Source organism: Aquarana catesbeiana, linkage group LG01 (assembly GCF_042186555.1).
Source record: "Aquarana catesbeiana isolate 2022-GZ linkage group LG01, ASM4218655v1, whole genome shotgun sequence".
In the NCBI taxonomy this organism is placed as follows: domain Eukaryota; kingdom Metazoa; phylum Chordata; class Amphibia; order Anura; family Ranidae; genus Aquarana; species Aquarana catesbeiana.
Window position 1 is genome coordinate 328,203,108 of NC_133324.1, and position 15,043 is coordinate 328,218,150.

Here is a 15,043-nt window from a genome sequence, read left to right on the forward strand (position 1 = left end):
AGGAGCAGTGAGGAAATTGCATGGCACTGCATTCCTGTTCAAATTGCATGTGATTCTTTGCAGTGCGATTTGCGCCCATTCACTTTTTACCAATGCAAATCGGACTGCAAAGTATCGGTTTCAGTATCGGAAGCATTTGGGCGAGTACCGATACTCGCCCAAATGCTTGGTATCGGCACCATTCCGATATCGGTATATCCCTATTACAACATGTTTGTACAATCTCCTTACAGCCTAGTACACACTACCGTTTTTTTTTTTTTCGTTCAACCCATCGCCTTTTTCGGTCCTGCTCCTTCGACAGAAGCCGAACGTTTGGCCAGCTTTTGTCAGGCCGGCTGCAGTACACACGGGCTTAATGCCGGCCGATTCAATAGATACTGCCTGATATTCGGCCCGTGTGTACGACTCTTTAGGTTTACCAAGATTCAGTTAGTGCGATAGCCTACTTGACTGGGTAAAGATTTAATGTATTGTATGGGCAGGCACTTACATTAAGGGGTTGCTCCTTTGTGCAAGCTCCTTGAGATTTAGAGGATGATTTACTAAAAGCAAAGCTGTTCGCTTTACAAGAACATTTTCACTTTACAAGAGAAGTTTTCCTTAGCTTAGTAAATGCAGTGGAAATTTACTTTGAAAAGAATACCCAGTCACATGCAAGGAAAATAAAAGAAATAATCCTTGAAAATGACTGAATAATTGAAGCATTGTTTCACCTTATTTACTAAGCAAAGAGATACTGTCCTAGCAACGCGAATAATCTATTTGACTTAATTAAATCAACTTCAAAATCTCATGAAGCTTGCACAAAGATAAACCAATCTGATTAAGTGTGTGTGAGGTTAAAGTTGTATTAGACCCAGAAGCAAACAGTATATTGCAGTTTACCATTCCATAGATGTAATTGCTGCATTTATTTTCTTTTTTTAGGCTTTCTTTCTTCTATATTCATCTGGTGATCCAGCCAGTAAGTCCATTTTTTTTTTCAAAAGAACAAGCTCTCCAACAAAATGTGTCAGTTACAGAGATGAGACAAACTATTTAACACTAACAGGGGTGCTTACAATAATCAACTTTTATTTATGTCTGATTATATTTGCTGTAACTGCTTATAAAGTGTTAGCTGGAGTTCAGCTTCAATTTGTTAGTGTATTTAAATCTGCTAGTACACTCCCCCCCCCCCAAGACTGACAATGCTGTTGTCCATAGGTGCCCCTATGCTCTTTCATTCAGAGTGGGGGCAATCTACGACAAGAGGTGTGTTACTGACTAGATCATAAGGTGAAAACAGAGGGGGGGAGCCTAAAAAAAAAAGAAAACTAAAGCAGCCACCACATCTAATGATTGGTAAGCTGCAATATATTACATTTTTGGTTTAGGGTTTAGTACTGCTTTAAAATAAACCCAACAAATCTCAAACTTGGGACATTTTAAACTAAGCATATGATGAAAAAAATGCATAAGCAAAAGATTGTTTTTTTATGAAAAACCGCCAGTTAGATCAAGTGACACAAGCAACGAGTTATATGCATCACTAGAGTTTTCCTATAAAAATCTACCCTGGTATTAGTCATTGAGGACGCCAATCAAATAAAAAAAAGACTAATGAGAAGGCTGGGATGTAGAAGAATGTGGGGCCAACTTCGCCTTATGTATTCTTTTATGCCCAGTTTAAATTGCCCAGGTTGGTTTTCTTTATCTGCTAAAGCGGATCCTGTTAGCCTTAGGAAACTGAAACCTTTACTAGACCATTTGTGTTAATGTGTAACTTGGATAACAGCTTAGAATGCCTTGTACAGCTTACAACAATAGCACTGAGCACACAGTATGTGTATGCAAAACCTCTCCCCCATCCCTTTGGGCAAATGGGTAATGACATTTGTATTCACTACAGGATAAGAAGGTATAAACTTGGAATAGAGTGTGTTTACCATTAGTGCAGAGTTTCTTTAACCACAAACTCTTAGCAGGTTTAGCTTGCATAAACATCTTGATCAGTAAGGGAGAAGAGACTGGGGAAATGCTTCCTCCTGCCTGCCTGCTGATGACATCATCTCAGCCTAGACAAAGTCACTGCACTGGAACACAAGGATGTTTTTTAATGATAAAGGGTGGGGATTTTTTGATAGATTACACTGGTGCTGTATATTGTGACATGTCAGGAATTGATTCATGAAGACTTGTAACGTTCCTGAAAGGTCTGCTTAACCGCTTCCGGAACCACCCCATGTACATTTACTGCGGCAGGGCGGCCCGAGTGTGCAAAATCACCTACCTGTACGTGATTTTGTGCACGTGGTTTAGGGGGCGCCACCCCCACTGTGCTTGGACACAGCGGGAGCCATCGTGGCCGCCACGACCCACAAGAGAGACGGATCAGCGGTGTGCCGATGTAAACAAAGCACACTGCTCATCTGTCAGGGAGGAAAAGTGAGAGATTGTGTTTCAGCTAAGCTGAATCACGATCTCTTTTTTCCTCCAGTGTAACCCCCCTACAGTTAGAAACACCTCCTAGGGAACACATTTACCTCTTGATCGCCCCCTAGTGTTAACCCCCTTGCCAGTGCCATTTATACAGTAATCAGTGCAGTAATCAGTGCATTTTTATAGCACTGATCGCTATATAAATGTCACTGGTCCCAAAAAAGTATCAAAAGTGTCCGATCTATCCGCCGCAATGTCGCAGTCCTGCTAAAATCACCGCCATTACTAAGATCATTACTAAGATTAATAATAAAAATGCCATAAATCTATCCCCTGTTTTGTAGAAGTTATAACTTTTGCGCAAACCAATCAATATACACTTATTGGGATTTTTTTTACCAAAAATATGTAGAAGAATACATATCGGCCTAAACGGATGAAGAAATTATTTTTTTTTTACATATTTTTTTCTGGATATGTATTATAGCAGAAAGTAAAAAATATTGTGTTTTTTTTTTCAAAATTGTGGGTATTTTTTCTTTATAATGCAAAAAATAAAAAACGCAGAGGTGATCAAATACCACCAAAAGAAAGCTCTATTTGTGGGGGAAATAAAGGGCATCAATTTTATTTGGGTACAGCGTCGCACGATTGCGCAATTGTCAGTTAAAGCCACACAGTGCTGTATCGCAAAAAATGGCCTGGTCAGGAAGTGGGTAAAACCTTCCGGGGCTGAAGTGGTTAATCTTTAAATCAAAGCTAATGAATGCAAATATTAAGTGATGTAATGTTAGTACATTCTTATACAAAAGTAATGTCTATTACTATAGTTGTTGTGCTTACCCAATAACCTCCAAGGCCAGTTCTAGTGCAGTCAGTCTGGACATCACGCAGAAAGGGCAAGTGAAAATACTTGGCAAACACCAACAATAGGCAACCTTGCATCCTAACCGAGCTGACCTAAGAAACATAAGACTATTGATAGAAATTACAAGACTAATGACAAGGTGGCATATCTTTTCTAAGGAAAAGTAAGTAAAATACATTTCTTAAAGCTGTAGACAAGGCTATATTCTTGTAAAAAAAAAAGCTGTAGACAAGGAAGATATAACAAAATCGAATCTAGTCCAATTTTTTTATTCACGTATTTTTACATAGGACTAGTGTACACAAATAAAAATTGAAATTCACCTCCTGGGGATCCATTGTAAAGCAGCCCTCTGAGCTGATTAGGATTCTATCACTGTAAAGAGCACGCTAAACAATGTTAATATGTGTATAGGAAGGGAGAGCAGAGGGCGGCTTCATCAACGTGCTGCTGCTCCTTCATTGTCCAATCGCATGCTGTGCCAGGTTTGACTAAGCTGTATTACTTAAAGCTGAACTTTAGGATATTTTTAAAAAAAAAGTATTTTTGCAGTTTCCCCTCCATGTGCATGTTAAGTCCAGAGGTAAAGGAGCAGCTGAGGTTGGAGTCTAATGTCCTCACGCTGAGGACAGCGAGGGCCCGCCCAAAACCCAGAGTGTCGCAGAGAAGAGGAGAGTACACTAATGCCCTGTACACATGATAGGATTTTCCGACAACAAATGTTCGATGGGAGCTTGTTGTCGGAAATTCTGACCATGTGTGGGCTCCATCGGACATTTTCCATCGGAATTTCCGACAAACAAAATTTGAGATCTGGATCTCAAATTTTCCGACAACCAAATCCGTTGTTGAAAATTTCGATCGTGTGTACACAATTCCGATGCACAAAATTCCACGCATGCTCGGAATCAAGCAGAAGAGCCACACTGGCTATTGAACTTCATTTTTCTCGGCTCGTCGTACGTGTTGTACATCACCACGTTCTTGACGTTCGGAATTTCCGACAACATTTGTGTGACCATGTTTATCCAAGACAAGTTTGAGCCAACATCCGTCAGAAAAAAATCCACAGTTTTGTTGTCGGAAAATCCAATCGTGTGTACAAGGCATAAGGGTACATTTACATGGGCAGTATGCTCCGCTGCGCATGACACCTGTGAGCAGCTAGCTGTGGTCACCTTGTCCATATGCCCTGTACACATGGTCGGAATTTCTGACAACAAATGTTCGATGCGAGCTTGTTGTTGGAAATTCCGACCGTGTGTAGGCTCCATCAGACATTTGTTGTCGGAATTTCGGACAACAAAAATTCCAACCCACAAAATTCCATGCATGCTCGGAATCAAGCAGAAGAGCCGCACTGGCTATTGAACTTCATTTTTCTCGGCTCGTCGTATGTGTTGTATGTCACCACGTTCTTGACGTTCGGAATTTCCGACAACATTTGTGCGACCGTGTGTATGCAAGACAAGTTTGAGCCAACATCCGTCGGAAATAAATCCAGGATTTTGTTGTCGGAATGTCCGATCGTGTGTACGCGGCAATACACTTTAATGACAGGTTGTTGGAGCTGCAGCTATTCGTGGCCTGTGGTGATCGCTGCTGGACACTTGTGCAAATGTAACCTAAGCCTGCTGGAGCAAATTATTAGGTAGGTATTAAAGCGTATTCCTCCACCTCTAGACTTAAATTGATTCTAAAGTCAGAAGGTTTTTTTACAATTTAAAATAGGCAAAATATTTGTGTGTATACATATATACAATATATATATATATATAGATCTATATATATATATATATATCTATATATATATATATATATATATATATATATAGATATATATATCTATATATATATATAGATATATATATAGATATATATATATAGTCGAAGTCCTTCAACCCTTCAACCGAGACAGATATGAACCACATAAACACGCCCCAGGACTTACAACATAACATAGACCTGAGGTGTGCCCTGGTCAGCTGGTCGGTATGGCAAAAAAGGGGGCATACCCAAGATAAGTAATGGATGATTGTAGAGAGAAGTGTGCTGAGAAGTGCCCTGAAAAGAGCAATGGGAAAGTATCGCGCACCGGAACTGACAAGGACCACAGGTGAGTGGTTTGCTTAAATACCCCCCAGACTCCTCACATAAATTCAGGCCACCATACTGGTCTTCTTATTTATGGTCGAAGCCCTTCAACCAAGACAGATATAAACCACATAAACACACCACAAGACTTATAACATAACATAGACCTGAGGTGTGCCCTGGTCAGCTGGCCGGTATGCCAAAAAAGGACCAAAACTACTCAGATAGGCAAGTACCTCTTTATTGGTCCTGTGACATTTATTGAGCAAGCTTGGTAAAGGCTTGTGACAATTCTGCCTGGGGGTTTGGAATGTACCGAGCGAAGCAGGCGGATTTCCAACTGCCCAACTTCTTGATGACATGGTCTGGCGCCCCGTGCTGAGATATGGCCGAGGCTGCTCCGATCCGAAAGAAGTGTCTTGAGTACCGGACGTGGTCAAGGCCTAACCAGGAGAATCCTAACGTGTCCGACTAAGGGGCTGGTTGGAAAAGGTAGCAACGGGCTGGAGTTTGACTGGCTGGGTACGTGAGACAGTAATCGGTCGAGTATCGCTACTGGGCAGTAGAGGTTGTTGGTCTGGAACAGCTGGATGTCGACCCGGGGCCATTTTGTTGGGTTTTGGAGACTATGAGGTGAAGAAGAAGTGATCTTGAAAACGAGTCAGGTGGTGTCTACACAGTATCTGGCCGCCAAGGCCACTAAAGGTAAACTTGCTAGGCCGCAGAAAGCCGTAGAAGGCCAGGTAGATGGCCGCTTGGATGACCAGACTGGGTAGAAACCCAAACGTGAGAGGATCGTTCACATGTCCCTGAAGATGACACTTGTGATGAGTAAGCGCTTGCAGTTGGCTATGGGCTGATGCTTCTGGATGCCACGTAGGATGGATTTGATTGTATGGGCTGCGAACAAGGATGGCTTTCCGGGGTCCTGTAAGGAAAAGAAATGCTGGATGCCTGCTAAGTATAGCCGGATAGTGTTATGAGATAGGGCCAGCTGCGTGTGGCAATACGATATGAAGGCCAGGACGTGCCTAATGTCTCCTGCCGCTGCTCCGGGGCATGAGGCTAGAAACCTGCAGTAGGTGTTCCAAGCGGTGTGATAGGCCTTGAGTGTGTTGTGGGACAATGACTGATTAATGAGCTGGGTCGCGTTGTGAAGGTGTGGTTTTAACCCGTCCTTAGCTGTAACCAGGGTGGGATAGGAGTAGTAGTTGGGTCAGCTCTGGGTTTCTGCTGAAAGAACGAAAACAAGTTAAAGTGGGACAGTGCGTCTGCTGCGACGTTGCACTTTCCCGGAATATACGAGCAGTGAACATTAAATTGATGCTGCAGGGACAACTGCACCAGCATGCATAGGAAGGACATAATGGGGAGCGACTTGGACCTGCCCTTGCTTATAATTTCGGTTGTAACTTGGTTGTCTGTGGTGAAGATCACCGTTTGTCTTGTCCAGGTATGGCCCCAGACCTGATCAGCTGCCACAATAGGATATAGCTCAAAAAGTGAGGAGGACTGACTAAAATCGGGGATTAGAAGGCTTTCTGGAGGCCATGGCCCTGTGAACCAGTGATGGTCAAAAATTGCAGCAAAACCTGTTCAGACTGTGGCATCCGTGACTACGTAAGGTGATGAAGCTGATGCTGACGGGATGAACATAGATATGCTGTTCCAATTGGTAAGGAACTCATCCCACATTGTCAAATCTGCTATCGCTGCTGGGTCCAGCCTGAGAATTTGATCAGGGTCCTGGTCTTGTACCCGAGAGAGGAAAACCAGGACCTCATGGGAAAATTAAGCATCCTAACAAGGATTGTAGCTCTTCCTTAGTACACCCTTGTGAAAGGGTAAAGTTGTGAATGACCGGCCTGATTTGGGCCAATTTGTCGGGAGGCAGGCTAGCCTGCATGGAGCGGGTTTTAAAAGTGATGCCTAGGAAGGTGATGGCGTGTGTCAGGCCTTCCACTTTATGTTCAGCTATGGGCACGTCGAGATTGCCAAATACCACTCTTAGCCTGTCCAAGTCTACCGGGGGCACGCCAGGCCGTTCGATGAGCAGAAAGTCATCAAGATAATGAATAACCATCTGGCACTGGGCCTGGTGCAACAGAATCCAGGTAAGTGACTGGGCGAAGGTATCAAACAGCCACGGGCTGCTTTTAGAGCCGAAGGTCAACTTGGTGGTGAAGTAATATGAATCTTTTCACTTGATGCCATGCCATGCCATCGCCAGAGGAATGGCTCAATGGGCAGTAGCTTAAACACGTCTAAAATGTCTGCTTTGGACAGCCATGCGCCTGTACCTATGTCAATAATGGCCTGAATAGCCAGGTTAACCGATGCAAATTTCAGGGAGAACTCCTCAGAAGGAATTAGGGAATTTAGATTTGGGATGTGGGAAGAATGGTACCTATGTCAATAATGGCCTGAATAGCCAGGTTAACCGATGCAAATTTCAGGGAGAACTCCTCAGAAGGAATTAGGAAATTTAGATTTGGGATGTGGGAAGAATGAGTTTTATTCGAGCCCATGACAAGCCCAATAGAGCTAACGCTCCAGGTACTAAAAGGTGACTGCGCAAAGGGGTCGATGATGAACCCTCGGTCCAGTTCGGCCTGCAATAGACTGTCTATAGCTTGTTCATTAGTGGCTGCTGACAGGAGATTCCTGCACTCGTAAGTGGAGTGCGGTAACGTGATGAGGCCGGTGTGTAATCCCGATGTGAATCCGTGTATCAGGAAAGCGGCCAGTGAGGGAGTCGGGTGTATGGAGAGATAAAACCCCAGCCACCGGACATCTACTCGGCCTAGTTAGCAGGTGTTGTGCTGCTTCAGATGGCACGTAATTTTCGGATGTGCCCTGTGGCACGTCGCACAAATGTTAAGCAGCCGGCATTGGCTAAAGTTGCATGAGCCATAATTAAAATTATTGCAGATCGAAGCTCCCCCGACCGATGAGATAGGCCACCCCAACTTGTTCACCTGGTTGTGCAGGGGGCCGGCAAGCTCTGACTGATACCGGAGGCAGAGGGAAAGTTAAGGGGGGGTGTATAGTGGCTGCATTAGAGCACCAGTTTGGCGTATGAGTGGAGGACTGGCAGATAGCGCAGAGCGGGGAGCGTAGACTGGCAAAGTGGCGGCAAAAGAGCTCCGTGTCGATGACACTCCAGTTCATAGTAGCTTGAAACTGCGTGAGCCTGTCTGCTGCTTTGGCCAAAAAGGAACGGTAGTAGTTGTAAAAGGAAAACCCATCCTATTTATAGTCTAGGTCCACCACTGCGTAGGTATAAGTCCAGCTCTTCCCCCCTGCTGGGGCTGGCCGAGCAAAGAATGTCTCTAAATCTTGAAGGCCAATACAAATTCTGTGACTGTTAGCTTGCAGTTGAGCCTGGGGTCTTTTGACTTATGTACCACTAAGACATCCCCCCAGGTGTATGATTTATTTTCAGCCAGGTCGTGGGCCGATAAAAGGTGGGAGGCCAGACTGACCTCCATCCAAGATGTCCTTCCTGATGCTGGCCAGCACAAGATGAGCGGGGAAGATGGTAGAACTCATCTCTGGCATACCTGCAGGAGGAAGCGCCAGAACCAGAACAGCAACCGAGTCCGGGAGGGCCGCAGCTGGGCGCACTTCCAGGACGCCCACTCTCGTCTGGACGTCAGAGACTGCTGTAGACAGTCTGGTCACCATGGAGTGAAGCTGGAAAATGGCCATGGAGACTGACTGCAGGGATACCTGCTGGGTGCTAGACCCAGCCGCCGCTGGCGGTGGGAAAAGCAGCCTGAAGAGCTCGGCTTTCCTGGCTGTAGCGGGGTAGGGAACGCCCCTGCATCTCAGCTCTGCTGAGAGCTTGGGGATGGTCCATCCTCTGACGGACTGCACGCTGCTGCACTCAGAAACCGCGGAGGGTGACAGAGGGGCAGAGGTGAGGTCTTCACTACCGGCCTGCAACATGGCTCCAGCTACAAGACAAGGAGAGGGGGGTGCATGTGTTAAGAGGAGTCAAAGCAGTGGGAAAGTGAAGAGGAGTCACATACAGAAAAATAGACAAGAAGGAAAACAAGGACAGAAAAAGGAACGACAGGCGCAGTTAGAAGCCGGTTTGTGTTCTGAAGCGCTGAACGCTGTTGAGTGAAAATTTAGAAAAGAGTGTGTGGCAACCGAGGTGCGCCAGGAGGTGACTGGCCAGGTAACCGACAGCTCGGGTGCCCATCTGTGCTGAGCACAAACCTGTGAACCAGAGCCCCAGGGTGTACTGGGGCGAAAATCTGAAGTCTGGTATTGGCTAAGTAGGAATGTTGCGTTCTGTAGTTTGTGACGTGTGCTCGGCCTGCCAACGCTCGCACTGTCAGAAAGCTCAATCGTTTAGCGACCTTGTCTGTATAGGTGAAGGGTCACCCTTTGAAAACAGAGTGTAATTCAAATAAACGTGTGACAGTAACTATTGCCCAACGCACATCCCACATCGTGTATGTGAAGTGAGAGTGGAACCGGTGTACTACACACCTGACTGGCTCCCTAGTTGTGAAGTTCTATTTGAGGTCGAGAACTCGACTGGGAACCTGTAGTAAGGGCGACGGAGTTTTTTTTTTCTTTTAGCTGTTAAAACGACCTGCCCCACCCCTTGATATGAGACTGCCCCCCTGGTGAAGATGCGGTCCCTGTGTTTTGTTTTTTTCACCTGAGGAAATAACGTCCAACCTGGTGCAGGATGGAACAACCTGAACTCGACTGACCTAAAGGAGAAATGACAGACAGAAAACTGTGAGTGGCTCAATTGTATGCCACTGGAGACGATGAGTGGCCGGATTGTGTGCCACCGGAGACGTGCTTGCAACGATTGCAAGAAAGTAGCCTTATTAGGAAGGCGAAAACAAGGATACAGAAAACTGGAATATGCGGGAATGAACTGTAATCATGAGCGATTGTCAACCGTGACTGAGAGTGTATGAAATGGACCCGATACGAATCATTTTGCCGCCGATGCAACTAGATTGGAATTGGGCTGTAGAATGTATGAAATGGATCCGATACGAATCGTTGTGCCCCCAACGCGACTAGATTCGAATCGGGCTGTAGCATGTATGAAATTGACCCGATACGAATCGTTGTGCCGCCGACGCAACTAGATTTAAATCGGGCTGTAGCGTGTATGAAATGGATCCGATGCGAAACGTTGTGCCGCCGACGCAACTAGATTCAAATCGGGCTGTAGCGTGTATGAAATGGATCCGATACGAATCGTTGTGCCTCCAAAGCGACTAGATTCGAATCGGACTGAGAGTGTATGAAATGGATCCGATACGAATCGTTGTGCCGCTGAAGCGACTAGATTCGAATCGGACTGAGAGTGTATGAAATGGACCCGATACGAATCGTTGTGCCGCCAACGCGACTAGATTCAAATCGGGCTGTAGCGTGTATGAAATGGATCCGATATGAATTGTTGTGCCGCAGACAGGACTATATTCGGATCGGACTGAGAGTGTATGAAGTGGACCCGATACGAATCATTGTGCCGCCAATGCGACTTGTTTTAAATCGGACTGTGGCATATATTAAATGGATCTGATACAAATCTTGCCGCCAATTCAGCTAGATTTGAATCGGACTGTAGAGTGTATAAAATGGGACTCAGAGATTATTTTTACGAAATTCGCTTTGTGGTTTGTATCATGGACTGTGCTCAGAGACCTACGAACGATTCGTAAGTTCCGCTACAAGAGCTGTAAATTTGAAATGGGGAATATAACGGATTAAAACAACTATACTTGACACAAAGAAATGGTTTACGAATTCTACCCACAGGGCTTTTTTTCGGGGGGAATGTGGGGGAACGCAGTTCCGGCACCTCCAGCACTAAATTTATGTAATGGCAAGGGGTGCTGGGGATGTACTGGAGGGTCTATTGATGATTGCCACTGGGGGATCTATAGTCTATAGCAACTACACTGGTGGGGTTCTGTTTTTGCACAGGGGTCTATTGTTGCTGGTGGAGGATCTATTGTTGCTGGGAGGAGGTTTTATATTCCTGGGGGGGGGGGGGGGTCCATTGTTGCTGAGAGGAATCTACTGTTGAGAGAGATGTCTATTGTTGCTGGCTGCTGGAAGGTCTATTGATGCTGGCTGCTGGGAAATCTGCTGTTGCTGCTGGGGGTCTATTGTTGCTGGGGGGCATTGTTGTGTGAGGAAACTATTGTTGCTGGGGGATCTATTGTTGCTGGCTGCAGGGGATCTATTTTGCTGCTAACAAATTCTATACAAATTACTTAGCACCACAGAATGACACTTGTATTCTCTAAAAGGGGTGGTACTGGGAGGTGGGTGGAACCAAGGGACGGTGCTCGGAGGTGGGTAGGGGGCGGAGACAAGGGGTGACTTAGAAGGGGGGGGAGTTCCTGCACCTATTCTCTGAGAAAAAAAGCCCTGTCTACCCGCAACAGCGAGCAAGACTCGATTGATGAAAAACCACAAACGGTGAAGACGCAACACACTGGTATTCGGACACACAACTCATGAACACAAAGTGAGTTGGGAAGAGTCGGTCTAGTGACGTAACAAATCTTGCACCGGAACCGACAAGGACCACAGGTGAGTGGTCTGCTTAAATACCACTCGGACGACTCCTATAAATTCAGGCCACCATACTAGCCTTTTTATATATTGGCACTGCACACAAATCAGGGATAAAAGAGATCAGCACTCACGGGTCTTGAATGGTGAACGCACGATGGCGGTTTAATTCGACATTTAGACGAGGCACAAGCTTCCTGAGGAAGATAGGTTGTGCCTGGTCAAAATGTCGAATTGGACTGCCATTGTGCGTTGTGCTTTCAAGACCCGTGAGTGCCGCTCTCTTTTTTAGATATATATATATATATATATATATATATAAAATCATTTTAAACATTATAAATTCATTTTTCCCCCTTTTTACAAGTGATCACATACCCTCTGTTCTCAGCTGCATAATGATCTTAGATAGCTGGTGGAGGAGAAATAGCAGTACACTGATCTCCCTAGTGAATGGCTGTGCAGGGGGGCTGTCAGCACAATTCTGATAATTGCAGGAGAGCAGACTAAATTCTCAGCACAGCTAGAAAACTGACCATGCTGTGCTCATGCCTAGTGTGGTCAGTGTTTAATAAGAATGCAAAGGGACTGGCAGGACACCAGGGCTTTCACACAAAGGAAGCAATACAAAGAGAATAAGATTGTTTTTTATGCAAGTACTTGGTACAGCAGGCACACAACAGGAATATGAAATTTTGGGTTGACATATTCTTTAATTTTACAAATGCTGTCTGGAAGGGATGTCTGAATCACAAGACTGACTGCACAGCGTTACAAATATTCTGGCAGATTAGATAGTATAATTCAGTTTTGTACCTAATTGCTTGCTTGGAGTTCAGCCATGACATAATGGAGTGGGTGGTGGATGGGGACAATTTACTAATTTACACATGAAGTAAGGGGCATTAAAGCCATGTTAACAGCCAATAATATTCAGTGGAATCTTCTTTAAATTACTGTATATCTGAAGTACTTCTGTAACTTCTGTTAATCTCATCTATCCCATATAAAAACATAACTTGCATACAATATACCATTCTATGCAAACTCTCATTAAATGTCAATTCCACCTAAACGCGATTTTTCTGTTTTAGATTTGGGCCAGGGGGTTAAATCCCACACAGTTGCAAGATAGGGCAGTAGAACCATGTTAACATTAAATTATATGCACTTGAATCTTCTTTAAATTACTATAGAGAGGTTAAATCCCCTACAGTTGCAAGATGTCTACAAAACCATAAAGCCATTCTGCTATCTGTAATTCCCAGTTAATTGTTTCTTGTACATTACGTAACCCATCAGTGTCAAAACAATCAAAACTGGCACATTCTTTATGTGTGGGGGCGGCCACTCAAGAGTTGGCCTCCCAATGACTAGATTTAAAGAAATAGGGTGACTGCCATTGCTAAGTGCTAGATGCTCGATTGCAAAGTGCTAGATGCATGGCTGTCTCTGACATTTTTCGAGCCGTTGATTCGAATTTAGCAAACATAATAAAAAATCAGAACAGATATGCATTTCAGCTTTCAAATTCAGTTCTGTGCCTCAGAAAATAACTAAGCCAATGGATGAGCATGAAGGCCGGGAAAGCAGCCATAACATCCTTCATATTTGTCCACAGTTCTTTAAAGAGGCTGCATATTAAGTTTAGATAGAAATAAGATAAGGGGTAATAATTTAAATTTCACATGATCTGCTAATCATCTGAAGCTACAGTGATATAATACTGTATTTACCATATGTAGTATGTATGTAGACATACATACTGTATGTATCAAGCATGGGTAACGACGGTGGACAAGGATATATCAAGAGCAATTATTAAGAGTGTGAAACAATCTTCAGCGGGAGAAGAGAAAAATCTATATGGAAGCCAACAAATCAATTTGTGGTAAAGCACATCCATATACACAGAGGGTGACCTGAATACACAGTAAGCAAGATGTCAGAGACATGTAAATAGAAAGCTGACTGATTGCAGCACACACGAGTTTGGCCTGATGCTCACCAGCACATAGCTGAATGGACTCAGAACATCCATAAACACCTCGCTCCACTGATCTGAAAAGAGCGCATCTTTCAGACGCTTATTGATCATGGAGTTGACCTCCTGTAACCTATGGAAAGACAATAAAGGGAGAGTTATATATGGCACCAGTTACATTTTATTTATCCGCTGAATAGAGGAACACAAATATTCATCTCACCCTATAACAAACATATCGGTCTTGCCATCTCCAGCATTAAGGCAGAGCAAGGAGGTGAGGTCCGTAGGTGGCACAGAACATCCAACATTCCATGTAATAACATATACCCTAGGAAAGGAGACAGCAGATAAGATGATCACCAGACTGGACAAAGAACTACATACTACTAAAGGAGACCATACATTAACCAATTTTCTTTCCTTCAACTATGGGTTAAAGGAAAGAAATTTGCTCGATTCTCCCCTCAACCCCTCCCATGGAGTTTTTGTATTCTCACAGCGGGAGGTTTCCAAGTCGTCAGACTACAATGATCACTGCCGGCAGCTATAGCAGCCTAGCAGTGATCACATGACAAAAATCCAACAGGCTGGTTGTACTGAAGTCCATCAATGGATCGACTTCAGTACAACCAGCTGGCCCATACATGGATTGAAATTCGGACGGTTTCTGCTGAACCAGGCCAAATTTCAATCTGTCTATGGTCGGCTTAAGACCAGACAAACACTAGAGGTAGATAAACAAGCATATTTTGAAGACCTTCTCTACCAATATCTGCTAAGTTTGTGGCATCCACTAATAGTCCTGTCTGATTGCTATTCACTCAGGTATCTTTTGAGCAGAAAGAAAAATTCAGTTGCTCAGCAGTTACAATTGCATGTCTAAGTAATTCACAAACTACCATTTATCCCCCACACAATGTAGACAGTCAGGACCGGTTCACTACTCAAACACCACATTAGAATTGGCTGCTAAAGTGGGAGACCACATTTGTTGCACTTCACAGTGACATCATCACGGCACTATACATATCTATGGGAAGTGAGCAGAGCTGTGGGAGGGGCTCAGCAGGCTCCACCTACTACAGGCTGCCTGCATAGAA

General features: G+C 44.4%; 1 protein-coding gene across 4 annotated transcripts in view; it reads right to left on the minus strand.

The window, feature by feature from the left end:
* Positions 1 to 15,043, minus strand: part of INPP5J (inositol polyphosphate-5-phosphatase J) — a 137,027-nt gene that overhangs the window by 22,430 nt on the left and 99,554 nt on the right. For all 4 annotated transcript variants that reach the window (XM_073631027.1, XM_073631036.1, XM_073631018.1 and 1 more), the window contains 3 exons: positions 14,164 to 14,271; positions 13,965 to 14,073; positions 3,268 to 3,384 (listed from right to left, as the gene is read on the minus strand). In XM_073631027.1, the coding sequence (XP_073487128.1) occupies positions 3,268 to 3,384; positions 13,965 to 14,073; positions 14,164 to 14,271 (334 nt within the window). The remainder of the gene's footprint in view (positions 1 to 3,267; positions 3,385 to 13,964; positions 14,074 to 14,163; positions 14,272 to 15,043) is intronic.